General features: G+C 45.7%; 1 protein-coding gene across 6 annotated transcripts in view; it reads right to left on the bottom strand.

Moving 5' to 3' along the window:
• DDX11 (DEAD/H-box helicase 11) overlaps positions 1-19,732 on the bottom strand; it is a 134,104-nt gene that overhangs the window by 5,283 nt on the left and 109,089 nt on the right. For 5 of the 6 annotated variants that reach the window (XR_010790255.1, XM_066590900.1, XM_066590896.1 and 2 more), the window contains exons 14-23: positions 19,286-19,353; positions 16,463-16,501; positions 15,077-15,194; positions 13,201-13,332; positions 10,305-10,417; positions 6,333-6,405; positions 6,152-6,255; positions 5,817-5,966; positions 2,016-2,084; positions 1,670-1,770 (exon numbers count right to left, since the gene is read on the bottom strand). Coding sequence is in view for 5 of the 6 variants with exons in the window: in XM_066590900.1 (XP_066446997.1) it covers positions 1,670-1,770; positions 2,016-2,084; positions 5,817-5,966; positions 6,152-6,255; positions 6,333-6,405; positions 10,305-10,417; positions 13,201-13,332; positions 15,077-15,194; positions 16,463-16,501; positions 19,286-19,353 (967 nt within the window). In the remaining variant the exon portion in view is untranslated. The remainder of the gene's footprint in view (positions 1-1,669; positions 1,771-2,015; positions 2,085-5,816; positions 5,967-6,151; positions 6,256-6,332; positions 6,406-10,304; positions 10,418-13,200; positions 13,333-15,076; positions 15,195-16,462; positions 16,502-19,285; positions 19,354-19,732) is intronic. The other variant, XM_066590898.1, reaches the window with a different exon arrangement.

The raw sequence follows: 19,732 nt of genomic DNA, 5'->3' as shown, positions 1-19,732 counted from the left end.
CAGATGCGGAGAGCTAAGTACTTAATATTTTACTACAGGTGGCTCTATTAACCCTTTCCAATCCATTTATTTTTTCTCATCCATTCTCCCCAGCTCCAAATAAATTGGAGCTGGGGAGAACGGATGAGAAAAAATACATTTTCCCTGCACCCTCCTGAACTGAGAGTTCAGGAGGGTGCAGGTGCTCACTGCACCGTGGGGGCACCTGTTAACCTGTCCGGCGTCTTCCGCATTCTCCCTTCTGCCTCCCGGCTTGGCGATCATGTGACCGCTGGGGGTCAGGTAACACCGGTGGTCACATGATCGCCGGCCGGAATCTGCGGAAAGGTGACAAGACACTTGACAAGCATCAGAGGCGCTCAGTTTAACTCCTTTCTCACCTTGATGCACCTCGAATACTCAGAAAGGACCCGCTCCACCCCACTAGCCGGAATCTGTGTGCATTACATAGCGCTAATTGAGCGCTATGTAATGTGTAAAGGAGAAGGCAGAAACGGTTAAAAACCCTTTCTGCCTTCTCCTCGGGGGTCCTCGATGAGGATCAGTGCAGGAATGCATGTGCACCTGATGTGTCTGATGATCGGGTGCAGATGCACTCCTGCACTGCAGTGTCGGGTCTGCCCCGACATCGGAGCTGTGGAGGGAAATGATGATGTCGGGGCAGGCCCGACATTGGATTGGAAAGGGTTAAAGGGATGTTCTCTATTCTGTAACTAGATAACCTCTTCACGTTCCTAACATCCTGGCATCATAGCGCTCAGAAGATAGAGCAGTGATGCCGCAGTCTTTGATAGGCTGCAATGGTCTCTTGCGCTTCTGTGACGTCCGCTGTCATAACAAACACTGGAGAAGTAAGTTTTGATCAGTTTATTATTTACTATAGAGGGCTCTATTAAAGGGATGTTCTTATTCTGTAAGCAGATAACTCCTTTAGGGCTCCTTCCCACAGACGGATTTCCGCCGCGTTACTCACGGCGGAAATCCGCTGCGTTGCCGCAGCTATTAGATTCTATTGATAGCTCAGGGCTCACGGTGCGGAATTCCGCACTGTGAAATCACCCCTCACCCGCGGCATGCTCTATTTGCCGCAGGTGTGCGGACGGCTTCCATTGCAGTCAATGGAAGCCGTCCGTAATGCTATCTTCCGCTGTAGCACAGCAGAAGATAGCGTGAAACCGCTTTCCCGCCTACCGCGTCACCAGATGCTGCGGCGCATCACCAGACGCTGCGGCGCGTCATGCCGAAGCGTCATGCGGGTGAGAGGACACCGGATCCGCAGAATTCCGCGGCGGGGCCCGTCACGGCCGTGTGCAGCCGGCCTTAAGAGAAACAAAAAAACGTTTATAGTGATATACCCTTATTTTCCAATGCTGCGCCGCCATTCTGCTCCCTGCTAGTCCAATTCCAGAAGAGACTGCAGTGGTCATGTGCTGTTCATTGTTTGTGTGACCGCTCAGCCAATCAAGGGACATCTGTGCACGAATAGCAGGTGACTGCTGTGACAGTCGCGTTAGCGAATAACAGCGCATGACTGCTGCAGGATCATCTGGGCCAGAAGTAGTGATAAAATCTATAACCAGACCAAAAAGTCTACAGCCAGCATAGAAATTAATAGGTTGTCATGGTTTATATATAACCACCCCTATAAACTGCCACACGTCATACGTACCGGCCCAAGTCATCGGAAAAATTTATTCCTTCGCTCATTTTTCCTCCAACCACAGAGAACAGCAGAGCTCCGGTCAGGGGTCCGGCGGACTGTCCCGAGAGCTATGGGTAGAAATTTCTCAGTCAGCAGAACTAAAGATCCAACTTGTAAGAGTAAATGAGATGCAATCTGAAGATTGGCGCTGATGGCAGTGATTGCTCGCTCTACGTGGGAGACCAATTTTAATTAATGCTCACTTGTTTTTAAGTAGCAGTCATTAATGTAAGAAGATGAAATAGCTGCGAGGCGGAAAGGTGACAAGACACTTGACAAGCATCAGAGGCGCTCCGTTTAACTCCTTTCTCACCTTGATGCACCTCGAATACTCAGAAAGGACCCGCTCCACCCCACTGGCTTTCTTTGGCTCCTGAAATATCTGTAGGACATAAAAAGACCAGGGGAAACGTCAAGGACAAGACGTGAAAGTTTCTGTTCAGCTTTGAACACAGTCATACAGTACATACAAGTAGTAAGACGTACATTGCATTAGTGCAGAGCTGCATTCACAATTCTGCAGGCTTCAGAGCAGAAATCTGATGCAGGAAGCTGCCCCTTGTCCTGCATTACAGGAGTTCCGCTAACCAGGGCCTGTGCTATCAGCCAAAAGGGCTGGCGATAACATAAACCGACCTCCTGCTGCAAAGGTTGGGATCAGACAGAACTCTAATCCTGCCCATTTAACCCCCCTCACATGCTGCAAAAATTAGCAACAGCAGCATCAAAGTGGAGGGGGTTCCTCGGTCACTGCATTGGCCACCTGGTCTACCACGACCGTGTATTACTGCTTGTCAGTTTATACTTTGGTACATAGCTCGCACTGTCGGGTCCTCAGGGCTCGCTGACACGGTGTGGGTGGCCCGTGCGTTACATGCGTATTTGCTGTGTATGTGCTCTACCATTCATCTCTATGTGACAGCGTGCGGACTGAGGACTAAAATTGCTTCTCTGTTGCTGCATTATGAGACTCCTAATATAGATTTATTTTCTCAATGATAGATAAGCACGTATTTTTCGCGTGACAAGCTGCAGTGTTTTTGCGGTGCCATTTTGGGCTACGGATGACTGTTTGATTGCTTTTCATTCTCTTTTTGGGGAGAAATGATCAGCTAAAAACAGCAATTCTAGATTTTTTTTTTATGGCGTTCAGTGTGACATAAACGACCTTTTAACTTAATTCTGCGGTTTAATACGATTACAACGATACTAGTCTATTTTTAAGTTTTTTCTTACTATTGTTACACAATAAACTTAATTTTTCCACCCAAGCAGTGTGGTCAGGTCTTGTTTTTTTTTTCTTTTTTTTTGCAGGAAGAGTTGTAGTTTTCAGTGGTACCTTTTTACAGCATTTTTTGTGGGGCAGATGGACAAAAAGCAATTGTGACTTGTTCTCCATGTAAGTAAATATTTTCATGGTTTGGTTCATTACAAGCGCAATGATACCCATTATGTGAACTTTTAAAATTTAATCTTAGAAGTGTTTTCTGGGTAGGGGAGGGGGTGATTTAACCCCTTAATGACGCGGCCTTTTTTCTTTTTCCATTTTCGTTTTTTCCTCCCCCCCCTTTAAAAAAAATCGTAACTCCTTTATTTATCCATCGACGTCACTGTATGAGGGCTTGTTTTTTGCGGGACGAGTTGTATTTTTCAATGGCACTATTTAAAGTACCATATAATGTACTGAAAAACTTTAAAAAAATTCTAAGTGGAGTAAAATGAAAAAAAAACCGACATTTCGCCATTTTTTAGTGTGTCTTGTTTCTACGGCGCACAAACGGCAACAATAATGACATAACTTTATTCTATGGGTCGGTACGATTACTACGATACCAAACTTGTATAGTTTATTTTTTACTATACTCCTCTCTTTTTTTTTGAGACATTAAATTTTTTTCAATTATTTTCTGCGGTCATTTTGTGCGTGCAATAACTTTATTTTTCCGTCGACGTAGTTGAGCAGGGTCTCATTTTTTGCGTGATGTCCTGTAGTTCTGATAGTACACCAATTTGGAATACATACGACTTTTTGATCGCTTTTTATTGCGGTTTTTCTGGGAGACAGGGTAACTAAAAAAGTGCATTCCTGGCGTTCTTTATTTTTTTTTTCGGACTACGTTCACCATGCGGGAAAAATAATGCACTACTTTGATAGATCGGACTTTTACGGACGCGGCGATAGCAAATACATATTTTTCATTTATTATTTAAATTTTTTAATAAGAGATATGGCAAAAGGGGGGTGATTTAAACTTTTACAACTTTTTTTTTCAATTAAAAACTTTATTGATTCCCTTTTTTTTACATTACTTTGAAGTCCCCCTGGGGGACTTTAAGATGCAATGCTTTGATCGCTCCTGCAGTATGACGTAATGCTATAGCGTTACTTCATACTGCTTTTTGACAGGCAGTCTATCAAGCCACCCCACGGGGATCGCTTTATAGGCAGTCTGTTAAGGCAGCCCTGGGGCCTTTCATTAGGCCCCCGGCTGCCATGACACCCGCACAGCTCCCCCGATCTCACAGAGGGGGGGGGGGGGGGGCATGCGGGACATCGTTCGGGGGATTTAAATGCCGTTGTCAGAATTGACAGCGGCATTTATATGGTTCATAGCCGCGATCGGCCGCGCGGCCACTCGCGGCTATTGCCCGCGGGTGTCTGCTGTTATAAACAGCTGACGCCCGCACTACATGGAGAGGTAGCCACGCAACCTCTCTTCATACATGCCCTGCGGCTCCATGACGTACCGGTACGTCATTGGTCGTTAAGGGGTTAATAGGCGTATGGGTGGTCACTAAGGGGTTGTCGGGAATGCAAACCACTGTTTAATACAGATTTACTCAGCGTAACACGAAAGTGTAATTAACTCACACTTACAAAAATGTCAAGTGATCCTACTGAGTGTTTTTGAGCAAGTTCAGCCGACCCCCTGAGCAGGTACGTCAGCAACTACATTGGTCTCTGGGGGCAGTCACTCTATCTGTATGTACAGCGCATGTCTGAAGAACTACATGATAGGAATAGACACGTTTCATCACCAAAATCATAGAATACAGGGAACACAGTATTTCTACCGCACGGTGAATGGTATAACGTTACAATGTAATAAAAAAAAGGTAATAAAAGTTAATCCATAAGAGAGATATACCCCAAAATGGTGCTACTAAAAATACAACTCGTCCCAAAGCAAATGAGCCTACATACAGCTACATCTATGCAGAAATGATGAAAAGTTACGTGACAACACAAAAAATAGAAAGTTTCCTGCAGTGTCAAAACAGGCTTAGTCCTGAAGGGGTTAATGTAGATTCCTGTAGACTGTAACACGGCTTATATCCGCCTGCACACTGTAAGTCGTGTACTTGGCTGATACACTCTGCACACTACGCCACGCACTTCTCTCATATCTTCGCTGCTCATCAGTACCTGCTTATTAATGACTATGAAATTATACTGAAATTTTAATGTAATCATCCCTTTTAGGCGTTTGTGTGGGATGTATTATTTAGGGTGGAAGGCACTTAGGCTCGCTGGAGATAAGCACATTTACCAGTAACCCGTCTTACGCCGTCCTCACTGAACTGTTTGCAAGAGGTTCTCATGAGACAGCGGATTAGAGCGAATTTCCATACGAAAAGTATTCAGACATCGGAGACGTAATTATCATCCCATAAATATGTAGGAGGAGGACTGAGAATTCTTCCCTGAGAGGAGATCAGCGTTTTCAGTTACACATGCCTTCTGAGCCTGACTTATATCCTGTATTATACTCCAGAGCTGCAGTCAGTATTCTGCTGGTGGAGTCACTGTGTATATATTACTTATCCTGTACTGATCCGGAGTTACATCCTGTATTATACTCCAGAGCTGCACTCACTATTCTGCTGGTGGAGTCACTGTGTATATACACATTACTTATCCTGAGTTATATCCTGTATTATACTCCAGAGCTGCACTCACTATTCTGCAGGGATCAGTGCTCATTCAGTTATGTAGACGGTTTCTTCCCTTCTTATGTAATGCAAAAACATAATATAATTTCCAAGCCCCGCCTCCTGCTGCGCTTTGCGTCACATGACCTTAGCTTCGCACCGCGCTGCCCATCTTACAGACCTTCTTCTTCACTGCCAGACGCCCCAGCAGCCCGGTCTTCTCCCAACGACCCAGGATCAGCTTCTCATACTCATAGGAGGGGAAGAAGCAGACGAGACCCCCAGGGACCACGTTACATAAATTGGCAAGAATCCGCCCGGTTTCGTCCATCTGTCGCAAACACAGCAGCATTATCATCGCTATCCGTACAGCGACGCAACCTCTCTCTACAGGGAGGGTGTATATTTGCACTTTTTCTAATCCAGTGCATATAACATAAGAAATGAGACAAAGCTCCTCTCGTCCTGCGTCTACAGCTCCCAGGTGGATCTACGTGTCACCATGGTGACGATTACCATATCCGGCAGAGCTCTCTTCTCATAGGTGAACTCCAGCTGTTGGTTTGTTGGCCCGCTGCACAGCACTATGGGAAGTATATTTTCCGGTGGGATCACATGACCTACAGGTTAGAGAAGTACTTACATGAGTACCTGTGATGAGCGGAGGGCCTAAACGAGGAACGGAGGCGTCACTCACCGCACGAGAACTCGACTATTCTGTCTGGCTGGAGTCCGGCCGCGATGAGCAACTGCTGCTTAAAGTCAGAAACCTGCAAATAGCGCAAAACATTAAGGGTGCGTTCACACATCGCGGAAACGCTGCAAAACCGCAGGGCATAAGCAGGCGAGGGCTAGGGCCCCTACGGGCAGGCGTTGGGGCCCCTACGGGCAGGCGTTGGGGCCCCTACGGGCAGGCGTTGGGGCCCCTACGGGCAGGCGTTGGGGCCCCTACGGGCAGGCGTTGGGGCCCCTACGGGCAGGCGTTGGGGCCCCTACGGGCAGGCGTTGGGGCCCCTACGGGCAGGCGTTGGGGCCCCTACGGGCAGGCGTTGGGGCCCCTACGGGCAGGCGTTGGGGCCCCTACGGGCAGGCGTTGGGGCCCCTACGGGCAGGCGTTGGGGCCCCTACGGGCAGGCGTTGGGGCCCCTACGGGCAGGCGTTGGGGCCCCTACGGGCAGGCGTTGGGGCCCCTACGGGCAGGCGTTGGGGCCCCTACGGGCAGGCGTTGGGGCCCCTACGGGCAGGCGTTGGGGCCCCTACGGGCAGGCGTTGGGGCCCCTACGGGCAGGCGTTGGGGCCCCTACGGGCAGGCGTTGGGGCCCCTACGGGCAGGCGTTGGGGCCCCTACGGGCAGGCGTTGGGGCCCCTACGGGCAGGCGTTGGGGCCCCTACGGGCAGGCGTTGGGGCCCCTACGGGCAGGCGTTGGGGCCCCTACGGGCAGGCGTTGGGGCCCCTACGGGCAGGCGTTGGGGCCCCTACGGGCAGGCGTTGGGGCCCCTACGAGCATCATGAGCAGGCGTTAGGGTAGAGTAAGGCGCCCCACGGACATAAACAGGTTAGAGTAAGGGCCCCTAGGGGCATAAGCAGGTTAGAATAAGGGCCCCTAGGGGCATAAGCAGGTTAGAATAAGGGCCCCTAGGGGCATAAGCAGGTTGGAATAAGGGCCCCTAGGGGCATAAGCAGGTTGGAATAAGGGCCCCTAGGGGCATAAGCAGGTTGGAATAAGGGCCCCTAGGGGCATAAGCAGGTTGGAATAAGGGCCCCTAGGGGCATAAGCAGGTTGGAATAAGGGCCCCTAGGGGCATAAGCAGGTCTCTTGAGGTTGGGACCCCGCTGATTACACTAAATGTACAGGGTAGAAAAACCCCTTAGTGACGGCCCAATAGTGTTTTTACGTTGTGCCATTGCAGGACGTCTATGGAGGGAGATAGCGCCACTATCTTCCTTCATACAGCATAGGTGTCAGCTGTTCATTACAGCTGACACCTGCGGGAAATAGCTGCAATCGGCCACTCACAGCTATTAACCCTTTAAACGCCGCTGTCAATTCTGACAACGGCATTTAAATCCCCCGACCGATGTTCGGGGGTCTCATACGGTCCCCCCTTCCCCCGCGGTGACATTGCGGGAGCCATGCAAGTGTCATGGCTGTCTTGGCAGACTGCCCATCAAGCCGTTCCCGTGGGTTGGCTTGGTAAGCTGCCTGTCAGAATGCAGTATGATGTAATGCTATGGCATTACATTATACTGCAGGAGCGATCAAAGCATTGCCGGTTGTGATCACCCCCTGGGGACTAAAAGAAAGTGTAAAGAAAAAAAAACAACACAATAAAGTTTTACTAATTAAAAAAAAAAAAAAAAAATTAAAAAAACCCTTTTGCCATATTTGCAATAAAAGAATCTAAATAATTAAGTAAAAATATGTATTTGGTATTGCTGCGTTCGTAAAAGTCCGATCTATCAAAGTAATGTATTATTTACCCCGCATGATGAACGTTGCTTTTTTGGTCACCCTATCTCCAAGAAAAAATATAATAAAACGTGATCAAAAAATTGTTTGTATTCAAAAATGGTGCCAACAGAAATGACAGGACGTACCGCACAAAATGAGCCCTCACACAACTATGTCGATAGAAAAATAAAAAAGTTATTGTGCGCAGAAAATGGAGACAGAAAAGAATTTTAAAAAATTAAATATCTTTAAAAAAATATATATACTAGTAGTACAGCAAAAAAAACCTACCGTATATACTCGAGTATTAGCCGACCCGAATATAAGCCGAGACAATAAGTTTCACCACAAAAAACTGGGAAAACTTATTGACTCTAGTATAAGCCGAGCTATACTCAAGTATATACTTGGTAAAAAAAAAACCTCCATACTCACCTCGCAGTCTGTGCAACAAGCTGCTTGAATCCTCCCCGCTGTCATTCCCCGCCGTCCTCTCTGCTCGGCTCTGTCAGCGCTGTGTAAGTAAGCGCTGTGATTGGATTGAGCGCCAGCCAATCACAGCCAGTGCTCGAGTTAATCACAGCGCTTACTTACACAGCGCTGACGGCAGGGGATTTGAAAGCTGAGCAGGGAGATGACAATGGAGAGAATTCTAAAGCAGCTTGATTGGCTGTGAATGATCGAGTGCCGGCTGTGATTGGCTGGCGCTCGATCCAATCACAGCTCTTACTTACATAGCGCTGACGGCAGGGGATGACAGCCGAGCAGAGAGGACGGCGGGGGATGACAACGAAGAGAATTCAAGCAGCCTGCCGCACCACCGCCGGAGACACAGACGCCCGCTGGGAGGTGAGTATGGAGTTTTTTTTTGTTTTTTTTAACCCTTCCCTGACTCGAGTATAAGCCGAGGGGGCCTTTTCAGCACAAAAAAATGTGCTGAAAAACTAGGCTTATACTTGAGTATATACAGTATATAAGTTTGGTATCGTAGTAATCATATTGACTCATAGAATAAAGTTATTGGGTCATTCTTGTTGCACCAAAGGGATAACAGTTTGAGCCCTTATCCTCTGTCTAACCACTTAGATGCCAGGTCACTATTGACCACGGCATCTGAGGGTTAAACAGTTGGCACAGGAGTTCTCTCTGCAGCAGTGCGCCATTCAGTATTTCAGCAGCGGTGCCATTGATGAAGTGTTACAGTATGGTTTCTACACTGCAGCAGTACGCGGCTGACACTTGCCGTCAGGGGGATATGTATTAGCCGTATCTGGATTGCATTTCCCTGCGTACAGCAGATGTTGTGTGCACTCTCGATTATCGGAGCGTTATCAATGTGGCGTCCGTCAGGTCTACCTGATCACATATGCGCGGAGCGTTTAGCAGTCGGGGGCGCGCTCCAGCTGTCAGGTAATTCTTATCTGGCCTATTCAGTGTTGTAAAATGTATCATAATTTGGAGATTACGGCGCCGTCCGCTCCCAGGAGACGGCGACTTCCTCCTGATCCTATTAATGCCTAATCCCCTGAAAGCAGACTGGCATTTTACACAATTTGACTGCGGCATTTCCAGCCGCTGCTACCGATTGGATGAGATCGGAATACAATCAGATAACCCAAGCAGGGGGGACGGACGGCGAGCACCTTTACGTTTTGTGTTCGGTTTTCCCGCTGACAATATTCAGAACGTATTGATTTCGTGTGTCAGAATTGTGATATTTGTGCGGGTCTCACTGATTGTGTGATAAGAGAGCGCTAGAGCATCCATGTGGACGGGCAAGTTTAACCCCTTAACGACTGCCATTAAGGGGCCTTATTACGAAATAAAAGCTGCCCACAGACAACAGATCTGTCTGCGATCTTGGTTTTTTTGTATAGCGCCAACCTATTTCGCAGCACTTTCAAGTAATTTATTTATTACCCCTCACCAAGCTGGGTGCTCATTTTACCGACCTTGGAGGGATGGAAGGCTGAGTAAACTTTGAGCAGGCTACCTGAACCACGCGGGGATTGAACTTGCTCCAACCAATTGGGTTTCACCTGTTCTGATTCTTTGTTTGTCTGGATATAAGTGGCACACGTGACAATAATATCTTCTGATCGGCAATCATTGTATGTCGGGAAGGCACCGGTCACGTATACGGCGACATGGATCTAATTCCTCGGAAGAGGGAAGCTTTGCTGACATGTAAGTAGGTCACAGTTGTGCGTACTCACCGGCTGCATCGTCCCTCCGGCAATGATCACAGAACGACAGTCCTTCAAGACTTCGGCGAAATGCACAGCTGGGTTCAGCATGAGAAACTTAAGACTGCTCTGCGCCACCGAACCTGCGGGGACAAACACATCTCATCTCTGCGGAACGGAGATCTATAGGCACATATCATACGTAGGGGTAAAATGCCTCTGGCAGAGAGACGACTTGTGGAGAACATCATTGCACACTTTACTGCACTACAATCGGCGCCATAGACGAGAGGAATCAAAAACGAAAACGCTTCAATAGAGAGTGTTCTCAACATAAACTGAACGGCCCCTTCACTAGAGCCCCCAGTTCTCCATATTACATGCGTAAAAAAATACTTGCATAATACGGAGCATAAATACACCCATGTCAATGACCCCTAAGAGAAACAGAAAACTCCAAGGGGAAAAGAGCGCAAAAATTGTATCACTGAGCTGCGGGAAAACATCTCCTGGTCAGATGGATCCTCTGCTGCACCGTGCTGATGGGAGGTCAGAATTTAGCGCAAGCAGCATAAATTGATGACCCCTTCCTGGCAGCTGTCAGAACATGTCTGCACCTCCATCTAATCTGCGGCAACTACAAGAAGCTTCCTGTCCGCAGGGGCCGATATTCCTGCAGAACAATATCATCACCTGGTGGGATCTGCACCACAATGAATTGCTGCGGATCTGAAGGCCAAACGCGCTACTAGATGGGGGTTCTAATAAAGTGGCCGTTCAGTGTAATGCAGTAAGTTTGCAGTTCTGAGTTTCACCTTTATCGCACTCTGAGACGTATATTCTGACATGATGATTATTTTTCTCCGGCAGTAATTCCATCTTTCCTGCGGTAGTGGAGACATAAGATAAATTACCCTAGCCGATTCCGGTGAGATGCTCCCCGCGATGTGGATCTGAATTACAATTTTTGCCGTAATACATAATAAATGTGTCTTCAACTTTGTGTCACATAACTGGCAATAAAAAGGCATTGTGTCTCCTCGTAAATATGGATATTGAGCTCGTTCGCGGTGTCCATCTGCAGTAGGTACCAGGAAAGCTCTCTACATATCCGTATACCCCAAGTGACCCGATGGAAGCCGAGCAGTAGCTGGGGTACTCAGCTTTTCCCCCCAGTTGCCAAATTATGAAAGTGGTTGTCTTTGAGGGCAAAACCCAATTAACCCCTTCACGCCACAAGGCATACACTTACGTCCTGGGCATGCGGGCCCCGTATGGAGCATGATCAGAAGATGATGCATACATGGTAGCTGCCACCTGTCTATGACAGCTGACACTCACCCGTAACAGCTGCGATCAACCCTTTAAATGCTGCAATCAATTCAGACATTGGCATTTAAATGCCCCGATCGGTATTCAGGGGTCCCGAACAGCCCACAGCAAAAAAAAAAACAAAAAAAAAAACTATATCAATTTGGTATCGTAGTAATCGTATCGACCCACAGAATATAGTTATGTCATTTGTGCTGCAGTGTGTACGCTGTAAAAAGGGCCAGGAACACGATCTTATCTCTAAGGAGAAAATATAGCGGTCCTGACCCCCATCACAGGCCTTTCGCTAGCCAAGCCAAAAACCTACTGTAGACTGATGAGGGGCAAACACCCTGAAACAGCTGTATGTGTATGGATTCTGGCTTGGCTTTCAATTCCCAGTCATTGGTACAAGACTTGTATAAAGAGTCTAACACTGACTTGCAGGAATGCTGCCTTCCAATAGGTGGCGCTGTGGAGGTATACTTCCATTTCCTTTATTCGATGTTAAAAAAAAAAAAAAAAAAAGACCCCCCACAAAGATGTATTTTTTCCATTTCACTCCACTTAGAATTTTTTACGTTTTTCAGTACATTATATAGTATGAAAAATACGACTTGTCCTGAAAAAACAACAAGCCCTCTGACAGCGACGCCAATGGACACAAAAGAGTTACGATTTTTTGAAAGTGTGGTGGAAAAAACAAAAACAAAATTCAGTGTCATTAAAGGGTTAAGTGATTGACAATTCTGCACCATTTGATTCCCTTAAACTACATGCACACGCGCGCAAGTTTTGTGTGTTACAAGATGCACGAATATGAACTCCATTCTTTTGAATGTAATGAACGCCTTTCGCCTTGCTTGAGAAAGGCATTCATTACGCAGAAACGCGTCGCATGTGCATTTTATGTATTGTTTTGTCTAGATTGGGATAAGAGGCTGATTGGCTCTTCTACTTTATATTATACTAGTATTAAACCTCGTTTTGCTATTAGCTGAGGTTTTTTCTTTTAAAAGTGACTTCTTGACCGGGTTCTCTACAAGTAGCGCAGGGGCATTGTTTTTCCTGTTTTATTATATGCCTGAGGAACGCAATTTAAAAGAAGTGATGCGAGGCATTTTGACAGTCGTCCCAGTCATAATTGTTCCTGTGCTTTTACATAGGACGAGCATTGCTAGTGAATGGAGGTGGCACGGCCCAGAGAATCGTTCCCACCCTCCTCTATTCACAGTAAGCAGGCCGTCGTTCATAAGTCTGTTTACACGCAACAATCCGTTGTTCAGTTTTTTGCATGCAGAAACTGAATGAGGAATGAGAAGCACAATTCGCTGCCTGCATCTACACCAAACGATAATTGCTGATATCCTCGCTGGATCGCGGTAATCCGAACAATAATCGTTCCGTGTAGAAGCACCTTAACCTTTCCTCCTAAGCATTCTCCGTCAGATCGTCACGTACGCGGAGCTCGCATTGACAGCCAGCATTGTGCTTCATGCTAAAGAATTCATGCTTGACCATGAATAATAAATATCTTCTTCAGACCGATCCTGAAAACGCCGCTGCTGCAGCCAATACCTCGCAGCCAAGCATGTTAGCGGAAGCCGGCTGGTACCTTGTAGTTGCACCAGGACTCGTCCGTCTTGGTTGGAGTTGGTCAATGCAAAAAGGAAGCTTTCGATCTGCATGAGTGGGGAGGCAGAACGCACGGGGCCACTCTCACCGACCTCCTGTACATCAGCGACCCCTGAAATACAAATGTGTTTCCTATCGCTTATACAGTAAACTCACATCATGTTGTTCACTCTATAGCAGGCCAAAATCGAGTGTTCTACCCAGATTATTCACATAAACCTATACAATCAAAAACCATTAGTTGTGCTCGCAGCCACCACTAGAGGGACCTAACTGTATACATATTTATACAGTCCCTACTAGAGGGAACTTACTACATAGATAGAAACGGCAACCACTAGGGGGAGGTCACTACATACACACTTATGAAGCCATCGCTAGAGGGACCTGACTACATACATATTTAGACAGCCACCACTAGCGGGAGCTTGCTACATACAAATTTATACACTCATTACTAGAGGGAGCACACTATATAGAGATATATACAGCCACCACTAGAGGAAACTCACTACATATGGAAATTTATAGCCACCACTAGAGGGAGCTCACTACATACAGATTTATACAGCTAACACTAGAGATAATTCACTATATACAGATTTATACAGCCACCACTAGAGGGAGCTCACTACATACAGATCTATACAGCTACCACTAGCGGTAACTCACTATATACAGATTTATACAGCCACCACTAGAGGAACTACATACAAGTATTTACAGACACCACTAGAGGGACCTCACTACATACAGATTTATACAGCTACCAATAGAGGTAACTCACTATATACAGATTTATACAGCTACCACTAGAGGTAACTCTCTATATACAGATTTATACAGCTACTACTAGAGGTAACTCTCTATATACAGATTTATACAGCTACCACTAGAGGTAACTCACTATATACAGATTTATACAGCCACCACTAGAGGTAACTCACTATATACAGATTTACACAGCCACCACTAGAGGTAACTCACTATATACAGATTTACACAGCTACCACTAGAGGTAACTCACTATATACAGATTTATACAGCCACCACTAGAGGGAGCTCACTACATACAGATCTATACAGCTACCACTAGCGGTAACTCACTATATACAGCCACCACTAGAGGAACTACATACAAATATTTACAGCCACCACTAGAGGGAGCTCACTACATACAGATTTATACAGCTACCACTAGAGGTAACTCACTATATACAGATTTATACAGCTACCACTAGAGGTAACTCTCTATATACAGATTTATACAGCTACCACTAGAGGTAACTCACTATATACAGATTTATACAGCCACCACTAGAGGTAACTCACTATATACAGATTTATACAGCTACCACTAGAGGTAACTCACTATATACAGATTTATACAGCTACCACTAGAGGTAACTCACTATATACAGATTTATACAGCCACCACTAAAGGTAACTCACTATATACAGATTTATACAGCCACCACTAAAGGTAACTCACTATATACAGATTTATACAGCCACCACTAGAGGAACTACATACAAATATTTACAGCCACCACTAAAGGTAACTCACTATATACAGATTTATACAACCACCAACTAGAGGGACTACAAACAGATACTGTATTTACAGTCACCACTAGAGGTAACTCACTACATACAGATTTATACAGTTACTAGATATTTATACAGGCACCATTAGAGGGAGCTCTTTGCATATAGACTCATACAGCTCCCATTAAACATTGCATTAGCTGTATATGAAGGTCCCCTTAGTGACCTTAGCAGGAGGAAAGGATTCTATAATATAACGTTCTGGCTGTGTGCAGGAAGCGGTGCAGTATTCATCACACCGGTCTCACCTTGTCCCTGGCTTTTTTGGTTAATATTCTGTAGGTATTGCTGCAGTCCTCCGGTTTTGGCGGGTTCGTTCTCCGGGATAACAGCCGCTCCTCCAAACTTCTCAGTGAAACCAAACAACTTGTGAATATAAAGACACGTAATTAACAATTTTTTCAGGGAAGCTAAAAACACAACTAAGTCAACATTTCTAAACAGGCAGAGGTTATGGTGACCATTCATACCCCTGTAGTCTGTAAATAGATCGCCATGAAAGTTAGAGACCCCATGAAATGACAAAAATGGGCACCAAGTGTACCCACCTCAGTGCCCATAGAGTGCCTGGCACTCAGCTGAAAAGAACAGTTCTGTGGAGCCCTACGTATCCACTGTTCACAGCCAACAAGATGTCAATAAACTCACTCCTGGTTGATTCTAAGAACTTACTGGGTGCCATATGTACAGCTGCCAGAGGGGGTAGGAGACTAACTGTGAACTTACTGAGGACTAGATTTACAGCTGCCAGAAGGGAGAGGAGACTGACTGAGAACATACTGGAGGGACTATGTTTACAGCTGCCAGAGGGCGTAGGAGACTAACTACGAATTTACTGGGAACTATATTTACAGCTGCCAGAAGGGGAAGGAAACTGACTGAGATCTTACTGGAGACCATATTTACAGCTGCCAGGGGGAAAAGGAGACTGACTAAGAAATTTACTGGGGAGTATATTTATAGCTGCTAGAATGGAAAGGAGACTGACCAGGGAATTTACTCAGGACTATATTTACAGCTGTCAGAGGGGTAAAGAAATGGACTAGGGAACTTAATGAGGATCACACTTATAGCTATAAAAAAGGGAAAGGAGATTAACTGAGAAATTACTGAAAACTATATTTATGGCTGCCAGAGAAGGAAGGAGACTGACTAGGCAACTTACTTGGGACTATATTTACAGCCACCTGCAGGGGGAGGAGACTGGAAACTTACAGGAAACTACATTTACAGCTGCAAGAAGGGGAGGGAAACTGACTGGGAACTTGCTAAGGACTATACTTACAACTGCCAGAGGGGAAAGAGGCTGACTATCAAGTAATATGGAGCAGCAGGAGAGAGAGAGAAATATGAAGCACGTGCAAGTTTTTTGGGTAAATGTAGGCAGAAACAGTGAAATGGGTCATGTGACACTGCCCAATAGACTAGCCACAACAGCATAGATGAGCAGTAGAGTGGAGGTCACAGAGGAAAAAAAAATGTATATATTTTTTTACGTATTGAAACATTGCAAAGCAGTATAAAACAGCAGTTTATAACCTTTTAATATGTAAACCCCTCCCCCAATTATCCATTGCGCCATTCCCATCAGACATCCCCTTTGTAAAACTCGCAGAATCTACTTGCCCCCTTACCTTCCTGCTGATCATGCTTTTCATACAATATCTTTGGACCTGCATGGGAGGGAGGATGAGAAATCACACAACGCTGATGATGCATTACAGACAAGCCCTTTCTGGCGCTTCCCCAGAGTTTTCTCATTAGATCGGAAGTAATATCCTACTCAGAAGAAAAAAAGATATAGAGCTGGAACTGACAAGTGAAAAACTAAACACATGGCATATATCTTCCAGAAATAGAGCAGTGTGACGGTCAAGATAAATACACACCAGAAAAATGGATCAATAGAGCAGGCAGTCAGGAAGTGGCTGTCGAGGGGACAGTCCGGCCTCCTTATCGCGAGTCCCCAACCCTCTCCTCTACCCTCGTCTATTACATGCAGTAATCTGCTCTTTTCCCTTTAATTCTAGGTTGCGGCCAAGCTGCAGATTCTCCCCTTGAGATTTGAGGCAAAAGCATGACATTACCACATCACATGCTCAAATTCTGTGTTACCTTATAGGAAATAAAGTTCCAAGTGACAACGTTTTGTAACATCTACTCACAAACTTCCCAACTGTGGACCGGCGCATGCCCAAATCATGTATGACCTTTTGTGGGCAGATTCATTGTTCCCATCTGTACATGCGCTAGTCTGCAAACTTTACAGCCCATGCACGAGAAATCAAAGCGCTCTGTGGATGACATGCTACTCTGCAGCTGAGGTGGGCGGGCTTATGCTAAAACCTCCTGCCAGAAGAGACAGTCCAGGTCCGCCCACCGGACCATGGGCATTAGCATAAGGCATTGGAATATTTAAAAGGTTCAATAGGAACAATAACAAAGTTAGTTCTGGAAATTGCTGCAATTCCCTAGTCTACTCCTCTAGTTAGTTTAGTCAGGTAGAAACCGCCGACAGGTTCCCTTTAACGTTGTCTATTGAGCCACGACACAGGCAGAACTGAATAGGCATCTATGGATGATAGCCCTGGCAGCCTTCACTAGACTCTGGACTACTACGCCAGCCCATCAGCGCCATGCGATTGTGCTGCAGGGGGTGCTAATAGGGTGCTGGAGAGAGCCCCCCTCCTTCAGCTGACTATTAAGATGCACGGTTAACTTTCACCGTGGCATCTTAATAGCTAACTTCAGTGATCAGAGCTAGCTGACAGCTGTGACTGACAGAGGTGGCTGTCAGCTGGAAAAAACAGTGGATAGCCGCCAAGTACAGAGTGGATGAGGCTCTCAAGCTGCTCTGTACACCCATCACTCCACACAACGTGGTCATAAAGTGGCTAACCCCTTCCCGCCCGGGGATATAAATTTATGTTCTAACTGGGAAGGGATTCCCATGAATGGATGTCAACTTCCATCCTATGCATGGTGTGGACTCAGAAGCTGAGCTTGTAGCATGAACAGACTGACAGACAGCTGGCCTACCACGGCAACAGCAGGGGTTGGTGAGAACACTGAGCCCCACTGTTAACCTCTTACATGCCGTGAACAATGTTGATTATGCCATGTAAAGTATTCACAGAGGGGAGGGGCACTATCTCTGTGATGTTATCGGCCCTCTGTCATAATTGTGGAAGGCCGATGGGTTGCTTTGCCAACCGGGCACCAGACAAAGGTGTCCAGGTCTGCCATGGCCTATAATCGCTATTATTAGCCATTAGCCATGTATAATACATACAACTACTGCAAAGTATTATCATAGCACTGCAGGTTCAAGTCCCCTACAGGGACATGAAAGGGGAAAAGAATCAAATTAAAAAAAAAACAAACAGACAAAAAAATACACATGTAAAAAAAAAAAAAAAACACTAGGAAAAAACCCAACTTTCAGGCACTTTCCACTTTTTTTATGCTGCAAAGCAAATGGTATGTAAAAAAAAAAAAAATGAAAAATGGAGCCAAAAAGCTTTTTTTAAATTTTGCCTCCCATAAAAAAATGCAATAAAAGCGATCAAAAAGCCATATATATATATATATATACGCCAAAAAAGTGTCAATAAATATTACAGCTCATCATGCAAAAAACATATAGCCCTCACTGAGCTCCGTTCATGGAAAAATAAAAAAATCTGAGACTTTGGAAAATATTTTTTTGCATCGCTGAAATCAAAACACAAAAGGGCTTTTATGGTGCAAAAGTGAAAAAAAAAAAAAGAAAAAAAAAAAACAAACAAACCTACATGTATAATTTTGGAATTGCCGTAATTGTACTGACCAGCAGAGCAAATCTATTATGTCCTTTATACTGCATTATTTACACTGTAAAAAATACTCCTCAAAATACTTTTCTTCCTCAGAGGGGAACATAAGATTCGTGCACGGCTCTCAGTAATGTCACCATGCTGCGGTGAATTCTGGGGCGACTGTCGGCGTGAAGCCTGAGCGCATTTTCTGTGAGCTCAAAAGAACTTTTGCTTAGTTCTTCCATTTCACTGGCATTCACGGCTTCACTTTTCTCCTTGTGCTGCGTCTCCAGAGATGATAAAGATGCAAAGTGTCAGGTGCCTAACTGAGCAGAAGACATGAAAAATTCAGGAGGGAGAGAAAAACACGACGCTCGTTTATTTCATCCACAGAGGATCGCCGCAAACACAAAAGTACACAAAAAGTAGAAAAATGACAAAGTAACACGAGGATGTATTTCACGTACCGGCGGCTGATCCCGCTGATATGTCAGTGTGATGTTATACACAATACATGAGTAAATAATCATACACCCCGAATGTGCCAACGACACCACGGCAGCCTGCCTGACGCCTGTCCGTATAGGTTTGTGATAACAGGCGGCTGATTTCCCCGTAGTTATAAGTGTTTGGACGGCGAGCGGTGCGGAGAATTAGTACCTTGAAGAGATTGATATTATCGACCTGCCTGTAGAAGAGGAAATCGTTGATGGACTTCAGCGTTGTACCTGGAGGATAAACACAAGACGAAAGAGAACTACAGAAATCATCTGTTGTACGGATCCCGATATCACTGCACCCGCTAAAGAAGAAATATCCCTCTGATAACTATTCTTGGCTCCGTTCACATTTGCATTGGAGCCTCCGTCGCAGATTCTGTCATTTGGGATGGAAAATAGCGCTACAAGCCTCATCAGGTTTCCGGCCAGAACGGCGGGCAACAATCCAGTACTCAATTAGGAGTCAATGAGGTCCACCAGGAATAGCGGTATGTGCTGTACGACAAATCCAGCAGAGCGTCATGGCTTCTGTTATGTACGGAGCTCAACACAAGTGTGAACAAAGCCTAATGTACACTATGCTGACAGAAGCATTTGGACATAGAAG

The sequence above is a fragment of the Eleutherodactylus coqui genome, chromosome 2, assembly GCF_035609145.1.
Source record: "Eleutherodactylus coqui strain aEleCoq1 chromosome 2, aEleCoq1.hap1, whole genome shotgun sequence".
NCBI classification, from domain to species: Eukaryota; Metazoa; Chordata; class Amphibia; order Anura; family Eleutherodactylidae; genus Eleutherodactylus; species Eleutherodactylus coqui.
Note: the sequence above shows the minus strand (reverse complement) of the source record. Positions and strands in the feature narration are given on the sequence as shown.